The 10746-nt window shown below is 40.8% G+C and overlaps 2 protein-coding genes across 2 annotated transcripts; one reads left to right on the top strand and one right to left on the bottom strand.

The window, feature by feature from the left end:
* Nucleotides 1-877: 877 nt before the first annotated feature.
* atp6ap1la (ATPase H+ transporting accessory protein 1 like a) lies at nucleotides 878-3676 on the bottom strand. The gene is made up of 6 exons (XM_070840421.1): nucleotides 3618-3676; nucleotides 3194-3262; nucleotides 2547-2701; nucleotides 2130-2180; nucleotides 1519-1756; nucleotides 878-1203 (listed from the first exon to the last, which is right to left on the bottom strand). The coding sequence occupies exons 1-6, from the start codon at nucleotides 3669-3671 to the stop codon at nucleotides 946-948; spliced, it is 825 nt and encodes a 274-aa protein (XP_070696522.1). The 5' UTR covers nucleotides 3672-3676; the 3' UTR covers nucleotides 878-945.
* Nucleotides 3677-8273: 4597 nt separating this feature from the next.
* rps23 (ribosomal protein S23) lies at nucleotides 8274-10714 on the top strand. The gene is made up of 4 exons (XM_070840427.1): nucleotides 8274-8324; nucleotides 9385-9544; nucleotides 10102-10222; nucleotides 10532-10714. The coding sequence occupies exons 1-4, from the start codon at nucleotides 8321-8323 to the stop codon at nucleotides 10676-10678; spliced, it is 432 nt and encodes a 143-aa protein (XP_070696528.1). The 5' UTR covers nucleotides 8274-8320; the 3' UTR covers nucleotides 10679-10714.
* The last annotated feature ends 32 nt before the right edge of the window (nucleotides 10715-10746 follow it).

The raw sequence follows: 10746 nt of genomic DNA on the forward strand, positions 1-10746 counted from the left end.
GATCACGCTGAACAATGCAACATTTAACCTACTGAACTTTGGCCTCATTGTCTAATGAGGCTTTTTTGCCCATCCTGATGTCACCTGAAGATGTTGATCTTTTGCTAATGAGCCCTTTGTCTTGCAGACACTGAAGATACTAACAGAAAGTAGCCTCTATCAGAGTGGGGAGGACCAAGCCAAGATAATAAGAGAGTGAACAGCTTCCCATCTGTGCGCATATTACAAGCAAACCTTTGTTTTGTGTAGCTTGTGTACGTAAAAATGTGTAACAGTGTAAGAGATTTTTGTCTTGTTCCTCATTGTCAAAGTGGGTTTCAAAATTGCTGAGACATTTTATATGTTGAATAGCAAATTTTCTTAATATAAAAATAAATATTTTAGAAATATATATTGGCTTATTTCACAATTTTGGTCTGTATTTACTCACATGATTTATTTATTTATTTCATAATATCTTATGTACTTAAGCATGAAGTGTCTTGCGGCCCTTCAGGGTATTCTTAATTCTGCTCACAGTGCTGATAAATGCCCCCACATGTGTCCAGGCCTTCATATCTATCGAAGACTGTGCCTGCAAATATTTGATTTAAATAATTACATTGAAATCCCATTTCCCATTTGTGTGCACATTATAAGGCCTACTTGCATGATTGACAGCTAACATCACCACCAGCACTGATACACACTTGTGATTCAGCCCAAATTTACATGCAATAGATTTTTTTCTGTATTTTTATTAAATTTGTTATAAAGACAAATGCAGAAATTCACTAATGGGCAATTAAAAAAAAAACACTAAAAATATATATTTAAAAAAATCTAATCCTGAGCTGAAAATGTTCCATCACACCGGAGGTATGGTGCCAGTTGTGAGCATCAAATCAGCCGTGTCTCTTTTAGAAGTGTGTGTCTTAACAATGTCTTTTTATCTTCTTGGCTACACTACAGAATGTTTTTCTCAGCAACGCTCTCCACACAGCATTGTTCAGGCTGTTCAGGGTTTTGGGGGAAGTAGACGTCGGCCTTGTGCTCGTCGTCATGCTCGATGTGTTTCAGGTGGATGACCATGTGCAGGGCGTAGGCCAGGACCAGCAGAAGGATGAGGGAAGTGATGAGGCCCATTAGGATGGCCGGCGTCAGGAAGGTGGCGCAATCGCTCGCAGGAGAAAATTTACCAGAGGTGACGTTGAAGGCCTGAATCTGGGGAGGGAGACATTTTGAAAATTACTAAGACGGTAAAATTCATATTGTGACAGTTACAAATTCAAGTTCATTGTCATTGTTGTACAAACACTCAGTGAAAGAAATCATCTGTGGAGTCAAGGTGCATAAGAAAAGAGTTCAAAACAAAGAGCAGAACAGTTTGGTTTTTTACCATCACTATATTCACTATATCACTATGGAGGGGTGTAATGAATGGTAAATTTAAAGACTGATGATAATTATTTCTCACTTATTATAATTATTTTTTCTTTGAAAATATCAGACAGTAAGCTACTGGGTCAAGCCAGGTACCTGGAAGTTGGTGAAGGTGATGGTCCAGCGGCGGGCATGATCAGTGCCGGGCAGCAGGAGAGCACTGTGGCGCTGGAGGCTGCTGACATGGAGGCAGTGGTAGGAGGAGGAGGCTGGAGCGTACACCTCGCTGGCGTTGAACACAGCTTCCTCAGAGACATTGTAGAGCAGAGAGACGCTGTCCACCGAGAACCACCACTGACCCGAAGACTCATAGAAAGTGCTGGACAGCTGCAGTCTGAAACCAGTGGGACGTCAGGACACCGTCAGTCATAACTTCACATTGAAATTTTCAGGCAGTGCTAGCATGGCTGTAGACCTGCTGTCCTTAAAGGAACCATGTGGGGGTTTTAACTTGTAGTCGTGCTATGTGAAGTTTTTGATGCAATGCAATCCACGTTCCCCTTGTCACACTACTCCACTGATCAACAGGAAGTAGTAATGCAACACTGCACCAAAGACAGCAAACATGGATGTAAACAATACAGGTCTCAAACTTTATAATAGGCTATCAGCATAGCCGTCGCTTTACATAATATTTGATCACACATTTGACTTGATAATGAAATCAGATGTTAGTGGAACATTGGCAGACGGATGGCATAACTAACCTGATGGACAGGCTTTTCAAGTCCTCCACATCTCCAAACCTCATGACTAGCCTGATGAGGACAGACAGACAGACAGACAGACAGACAGACAGGCAATCAATTTCAGATAATAACTTGTAGACACAGGTCTGTCAATTCACCATACAAATGTCCAGAAATATACATTTACTATGCTTTTGTACAAGGTAATACACCACACACAAGCAATGGGACTTACTAACTCACAGTACTACTACCAGTGTGAACCTGGCACCCACTGCAAGTACCTACACAGTTATGGATTATTGTTGCCTTCCATGGTTGCTCACACATTGTGCAGCACAGTGCGCTTAACCTTTAATGGAGCGTGCTATATAAATGTATAGATTTGATTGCTTGCTTGCTCTTGGACTTTGTCATTCAGACGGGTGTACATACGTGGCCTTGTCTTGGCGGCAAACAGACTGACTGGTGTCGACAAGTTTCTGTGGGGAAAAGGCTCTCTCAGTTAGGTCCAGCTGCTTCTGCTTCTCATAGCGGAGAGACAGCTTCCTGGCCTGGAACAGGATGCATGGCTCCCCATTGGAGAACACCTGGTGGGGGGAGGCAGGGACAAAAATATTGTTTGACAACACCTGGTAGGTCAGTCAACTGTGAGATCCTTTTGCTTTTTGTAGACATGGTCAGATTAGAGGATGGGTATAAGTTTATTATCTGTGGGTATGTGGGTAACACAAAGATTCTAAGCAGGTGAAAGCTGCTGGCATAGTTACTTTAAAAGTAAAAAATAACACCTCGTGCATAAATACCAAACGGAGGTTAACAATTGTAAAATATCTAGCAATAATATTGTAGACAAAGGCAGCTTCTTAGTTTAAACCGGTGAGCTTCAATTTAGTGTTAGGAAAGCTGACCAATAAGCAAGTACAATAATGGATGATTGGAACTTCATTTGAGCAAAGATTATACATCATGAACTAAAATGATCCCCATGACTGTGTGATTGTTGTGAAAGGTGTTTCTTATTTTGCAGTTGCTCCCTGCCATCTAACAGCAGCTGGTTATTCATCCGAAAGTAAAGCCACCTTGATGGGGGGGAAGGGAAGTGCAGCTCCTGGCGCCTGAAGTAACTTCCTCCTTGATACATCTTGAGACTGGAGAGGAAGCCAGAGACAGGGAGAAAAATTTCATCAGTCACCATTCATATATAAATTCAATTCAGTGTGGCTACATGTGATAAATTCATACCATGACCTCTGATTGATCACAGGAGTTTCCCTCTCATATCATGTTATGCTTCTCTCCTTGTATACTTCATTTCTTTTTCCTTTCTTTCCTCCCTCAACTGATCTTAAGGAAAGAAAATCCCTAAAGCTGAAGAGTCAGCGCTCACACTTTCATTTACTTAGGTACAATTCTAAATACAGGACTTGTGATGCTGTATTTTTCCCACCAGTGTTCACTTCTGAGTAAAGAATTAGTTGTTGTCCTCTGGTCCACTCAGTTTACCTGCAGTTGTGTGAACTGTTGCTCTGCAAATACCAAACTCTCCTCCATCCACATCCCTCCATCACTCTGTGCCATCCCTTCATCTGGAGGGACAGTTAGAACATATATTGCAGGTTATACAACACATACAGTATCTCACCCACAGCACTGGCAGAATACTATGAAACATGACTTGTGTGCTGATACGGTCTGGAGGTCTTTTCCTCTAGTGTTAGCTTGCTAACATGTCTCTGATAGTAATTATACTATCATTTAGTATGAATACATTATTAGTATCATTGATATTGTGCATGGATTTAATTGATTGTCATATTACCTACTATTTTCCAACTATGGGCAGCTACTGGGGTTCATGGGAAGAGTGACAAGTCACGAAAGTGCAGATGTGTAGTAGATAATCAATACACACATCAGCAATATTGTTTGTTTTGTGATTTGAGATAGATAGATAGATAGATAGATAGATAGATAGATAGATAGATAGATAGATAGATAGATAGATAGATAGATAGATAGATAGATAGATAGATAGATAGATAGATAGATAGATGGTTCTTACCGTGAATTGGAGAGACAGCAGTCCTGTGAACAGAAGTGACCAGAGGATCAATACATAACTTGACTACATACATAACATGATTTCTAATTCCCACTTTTCTCTCTCAGTGTCCTCTGCTTTCATTTCTTTGATTCTTTCTATTTTGTGCTAAGTAAATAAAACAGACAAATGTCTCATATAAAACAAATTGATAACTAGTGCATGTTTTGACAAAGCTAAAAACTACCGATAGTTACTTGAATATGATCAAATCATAGCATAGTGTAACATAATGACAACATGTTAAGTCAATCCAAAAAAACATATGAAGATTAGAGGGGAGAATGAGTGATGACCACGAGATGAGCCAGTGAGGTTTTGAGTACCCAGAATGCACCTGTGTAGTCCAGTGACCCGGTCGTTCACCCTGTGGATTAGTGTTTCAGGTAACAGACAGTGATCAGTCTGGAACAGAGATGTTCAGTCGCTTAGAGGACCCACTCTGACCCACATTAGGCAGACAAAGACTACAGCAGAAAAACAGTCTTGAATATTAGAATCAGTTTCACACCAAACAGCAGCTCTGGTTGCTTTCAATAAAAAACATGCAGCACATTACGGTTTTATGTAACAAATCCTGAGCCTGCAGATCAACAGGGCGAGCGAGACAACAACAAGAACAGAGCCTCAATAAATCCTGGAAAACTGCTCTCGTAGTTCTAACAGTCGGAGTAGACGTTTCTGTAATTGAAGCTCCTGGAAATTTGGTTTCAAGTCCAATTATTTCTCTATAATAAACAATACAAACAACTGAAGCTACAGTACAGACACAATTTATTATCATTAACCGTTTAAGACAAAAATTAATTCTGTGTAGGTGTGGTTTAGTGTGTTTGGATTGACAGTAGCCTGGAAACATAAGCACACAGCCTCAGGACTGCCGCCACATGTTGTGAAATGTTATTGAATTCTTGAGCTCGAAGGTTCAGTCTTGACTTTGCCATCTGTGACCTCCAGAGCAAAACCGGTCACAGCAGACACCATCTTTGTACAACCACCTGTTATCCCACCTGTTAACAACTACACCACCTCTGTGAGTACTGAGCAACTCCGTCTGGTGAGGAAGGTCAGGAGATGTAGTTGAATACTTTAGAAACAACAAGTAAGTATGACCCAAAGCGTGCAAGTATGTGATGGCATCATTTTCCAACTGAGCCCCACCCACAGAAAATACAGAAACCTGTGATAAAATACAATCAAAACTGTTTTAACTTTTACAGAAGTTGTGTGTTAATGTAGTCAAAGTCAGAAGAGAAGGGAATATATTTTTTTAGGCTAACACTCTGTGTCTTGTGCTCCATTTCACTGGAGACTTTTTCAGGAAGAAACCAGCCCAAGATCTTTCTCTAACCTTAACCAATTACTGCCAGAGCCAAAACACAGCCATAAAAAAGTGTCTGCACATGTCCACGTCCATTTATATCTGGCCCTTAGCATTAAATAATAATGGACATTTCTGCATACAGTCGGGCTATATTTGAGGGATGTTATTTATATATATATATATATATATATGTATATATATATATATGTGTGTGTGTGTGTGTGTGTGTGTGTGTATATATATATGTATATATATGTATCCCCGTGCTAAATCAGGAATAAACTGTTGTGTCTGCTCTGGTCAGACAGGGAGGAGCATGAAGTCTATTGCAGTACTGCCTCTCAGGGTGAAAAATCTCTCAGCAGGTCTGAGTTGAATAAAACATGCTTCACATTTTTCTCAGCACACATACAACAATAGACAGAGAGTTGTCAAATCCTCCCCAACACACCGCCTGCAGCCAAAAAGAGGGTTTAGCTCCTCTCATCCAGAAGCATGGATCAGAGCACCAGACCTTGGATTGTGGGATTGCACTGATTATATAATCATACAATCATGAGTGCACACACACTCACACACACACACACACACAGTCAGGGAATGAAGGATGGGGTGGCTCTCAGCCAAAAGGAGATTTTGCAGCTTTTCAGCAGCTGCACACTGTAAAAAATGACACACCTCAAACAGCTCCTTTCTTACACATCCTGCAGACACAGAGCAACATTATCATCCATGCTTGGACAAAAGAACTGATACTGAATGGTTCTGCAAGACCATTATTAACAATTATTATTATTTAACAATATTTATCCTTTGGTTCAATTCCGATGTTTGTACAATTCTGCTTTCTACAATATGTGCACATAGCAGCTGCAGCCGTAGCTATGATTAAGGTTTGGGAAAAATCATGGCCATGGCAAAATATATGATATGACTAAAAACTAAACTGTACATATTTTTTTATGTATATCTCTTCCTGTCTGCTGTAGCGTTGTGAATTTCTTCGTCGTGAGACTAATAAAGGAATATCTTATCTTATCTTATCTTAAAAGATGGGAAAAATACAAAAACAGGTCTGTAGCCGGACACAAACTCCTGTACGACAGTCAGACGTGCTATTCTATAAGTGTGCATATTGGGATACTGGTTTTATGAAGTCCAATATTCACTCTCTTTCGCCACATTTACTGTATGTTTCAGCATTGTTTCCAGCACAGAGACGGAGGCCAGCTGGAGCATTTAATGTCTAAAGAGCCAGATGTTCTCAGGAGTTGGTGGAGACCAAAGCAGAACTCACTTGAGGGGGAATAATGTACTTACATTCACCAGGTGGACACAAACACAACTCCAGTAGCATGATAATGCTGCTCTGTGTCTGTTTGATGTGGAACAGTTTGCTGTCACGTTTGCCATAACCACTTTAGAAGATGACAATGCGTCAGATGTTCATCTGCCCCTAAATGACCACATTTAAATCACTTAATGCAGCTTTAAAGAAATAATACAATCAGTCAAACTCTCCACTGGTCCTGTTGAGGCACACAGTAGAAACACATCAGTAATCTGGGATCTGAATCGTGACAAGCGTCAAAGATTAGAGTGTCAGGAGACATCAGCAACAACAGGCATCAAGGTAAAACATAATCTCTGTCTCTTCTCCTACCTGTCACCAGTTTTTTGGTCGAGGCAGGAAGACGATTGCAGACGGAGGACAAAGAGAGAGAGGAGGAGGATGCAGCAGTGTTTCCATGGTGAAGCCATTGCTGTGGTGACCAGATTATGATGCCAGGACACTCTCTCCCTCTCTCCTCCCTCCTAATCTACTTTAATCAGCCCACCGCCTGTAAGCCCCCCTGACAGACCGATGAATCAGCCAATCAGGACAGAGCAGAGACAGACAGGGTTGGGAGAGCCCTGCCTTCACGTTAAAGACGGTTGTTATTCCCTAATTTTCTCATTTCCAGTTCAGAATTTAAGGTAAATTCAGTCAATTCCACCTCTGTTTATCAAATAGTCCAGAATAGTATTTTTTTTAGGCATTCTCATGAAAAGCCTCATATCTACAATCTTGGCAATACTGATTATCAAGTAAATAACAAGTTGGGACTCATTTAGGTGCTGTGGTGTTGAGGGATATTCATAATTTCACTCATGAAAACTTCATGGACGAAACTGAGAATATAGGGAAGGAGTTCTGGTCTGATTCTTTCAATGGTTGTATGAGTAACCTAATTATTTATTTTTAGCTCTCTTGTGCTGCATCACAGGGGGGAAAAGACAACAGCCTGCTATGTTAGCAGTTCTGTGAGGCTGCTGATTTTACACTGTAGAACATCATACAGGAATGTTGAGGAATCAATTAATCTTTTCTCATTAACATAACGAAAATATGGAATTTCTATTTATTCCACATTAATTTAACTTACAAATTTGACTTAAAGGCTTTTGATTTGAAACAATGAGTTTCAAAAATATGCAGATTTTGCATGAGAAGGCTATATAACAATATAGTAAATAATCTAAGCCCCAAAGGAACCTATCAAATACACATTTTCCTATGAAATGACGGCAACAATAAACCTAATATCTCATATCATCAAAAGTATTCCAACTCTTTGGTTTGTATAAAATTCATACAAGAAAACGCCAATTTTATTCCATTGGTGTGATAATTTCAATCAGGCATTTTATGTAGCCACACAGGAGCGGGGTCCTCAGACTAGACATTGCCGCGGTGCATGCTGGGTCCTTCCTTTCCATCCCAGACTCGCATCTGCAATCATGGGTATGGTTCTAACTTCATCCCATATACTGAATAATCGTCTTTACTGTGGTCATTTTTCACATCGGTGTGCTGTATGAGTATGTTAGTAACTGTTTCAATGTGTTTGCGATGGAAAGAAACTCATCATTTAATGTGAAAATGACCGTTTTACGGCTCTCCGTCTCCGCAACGTGGAGCGGCCATAATATGTCTGCGAGATACTAGCGGCGTGTTAGCACGGTTAGCTTAGCGTAGCGTTCCCTGTACGCTTTTTATTGTTAATGTCCATTTTACAACATTCAGTTAAGTAGCTAGACACGCAGTGTACGAAATGTAACTACATTTCCGAGGTTGTATGTGTGCAAAGGCTCAGATTGAATGTTTGTACGGCTAATTTGCCCACAATAATGTCAACGCCTCTCGCCGCTAAAAACGAGTTGTGAAGCTTCCTTGGATCAGGTGTCACAATCGCGGCAGTTTTGGGGGAAATCCTTCATATTTAAATATTCGTTTATGTATATACAGGATTGTGTATGGTCATTTTTGATGAGCAGTGAAGCCAAAGCCAGTAATGGGTAAACATACGTTACGGCCATACGTTGTTAGCAGACACAGTAGTGATAAATTAGGTTCCATATTCTGTTTCTCAACATTTAAATAGGTTTTTTTTTCTCAAAATTGAATCTCTACTGATCTTCTGCTTCCTGTAGGTTTACTTCAAATAACCACAGTGATAGAGCTGGGTCCTTAGTGATCGATCAATTTAACAATCAGCCTTACAGGTGTGGAAACTGACCTCCATGGACCTTCAGAGGTCTTAAGAGTTGGAACTTTAAGTTTGATTGGATGAACCAGTAGAGAAGCCAGTCTTTGTAGTGACGGTCAAATCATTATGGACGCTTTAACTGTAAACTTATGATGATCCGACAGATTAGGGAAACATCGTTTTGTACCTTCAGTTTTTCTCTTTGGCATAACTATACAAATGTCTTGGGTCTGCTGTAGCAGTGTGTGGTTTGACGACAGGGTTGTGGTCCTGCATTGGCTCTAATTTTATTTCCCACTGGTCTTTGTCTTTTAGGAAAGTGTCGTGGTCTGCGCACAGCCAGGAAGCTCCGCAACCACCGCCGTGAGCAGAAATGGCACGATAAACAGTACAAGAAGGCCCATCTGGGCACTGCCCTGAAGGCTAACCCCTTCGGAGGAGCCTCCCACGCCAAGGGCATCGTCCTTGAGAAAGTGTGAGTAACACGAGACAACTGACGTAATGTTTGATCACACTCTTCCTGATGCAAAGGCAAGACAGTTAGTCGTACCTCTTCAGATGACGTCGTGCCCATGTTGGCCACTCAGCATTGGATGTCTCAAACTTAATTATGTGAGTTGTGGTGGCCATGTTGCTCTCTATTGGGATTCCAGCTTCAAAATCCATTCCCCCTCTACATTATATCTACTGGAAAATGCCATTGAGTCTTTGTGTTGTTTGATTGCAGTCCTTTATACCTTCTTGTTTTTAGTCTATTAATCAGGCCCAAATGTGGGTGTTTCTATGAATTTTGTTGATTTTCTTAATTGTTGATAAAAGATTAACTGCTGGCATCACATGCCGAGTGAAAACCACAACAATTAAGCCAATCTGAGGAGCAGTGGCAGGTATTAGAAAATACAACTTCAGTGCAGCAGGTATTTACAGGACAGATGGATATGAAATGTAAACATATGCTCCTGGCATTTTCTTCCACGTAGTTTAAATTTTGTGTAAGTCTGTTTAAGAGAGTTATTTGTTTCTCGCCTGCAGAGGTGTTGAGGCTAAGCAGCCCAACTCTGCTATCAGGAAGTGTGTGAGGGTTCAGCTCATCAAGAACGGCAAGAAGATCACCGCCTTCGTCCCCAACGACGGTTGCCTCAACTTCATCGAGGTTAGTGCCTGCCCTGTATACATTTTTGAATAACAACCAAACACGCTGTCTGTCTGCGTAGCGCCTGCATGTCCTAAAATGTATTAAAGCTGCAGCTAACGTGATCTTTCCAAAATCTATATGTACATAGATGATGTTGTCTTGAGCCATTCTGCAAAATTATCTAAGATCATAATTTTGTTTCACCTCAGAGGTCCTCAATTTGAAACGTAACTACCTGAAAGGCAGATCGTAGTTAGTTGTGGTTAATTGACAGTATTTGTCGCTCCATTGTCTCCATCTCAACGCCTTTCTTCTTCGGTCCCGCAGGAGAACGATGAGGTTCTGGTGGCAGGATTCGGACGTAAAGGTCACGCCGTCGGTGACATTCCTGGAGTCCGTTTCAAGGTGGTCAAGGTGGCCAACGTCTCCCTGCTGGCACTCTACAAAGGCAAGAAGGAGAGACCCAGATCATAAACAGTTGTGGCAGAAAATAAAATGTTTTCAATTACACTCTGGTTGTTTTGTGTTCTCATTTGTTTGTC

The sequence above is a fragment of the Pempheris klunzingeri genome, chromosome 2 (genome assembly GCF_042242105.1).
Source record: "Pempheris klunzingeri isolate RE-2024b chromosome 2, fPemKlu1.hap1, whole genome shotgun sequence".
Classification (NCBI taxonomy): domain Eukaryota; kingdom Metazoa; phylum Chordata; class Actinopteri; order Acropomatiformes; family Pempheridae; genus Pempheris; species Pempheris klunzingeri.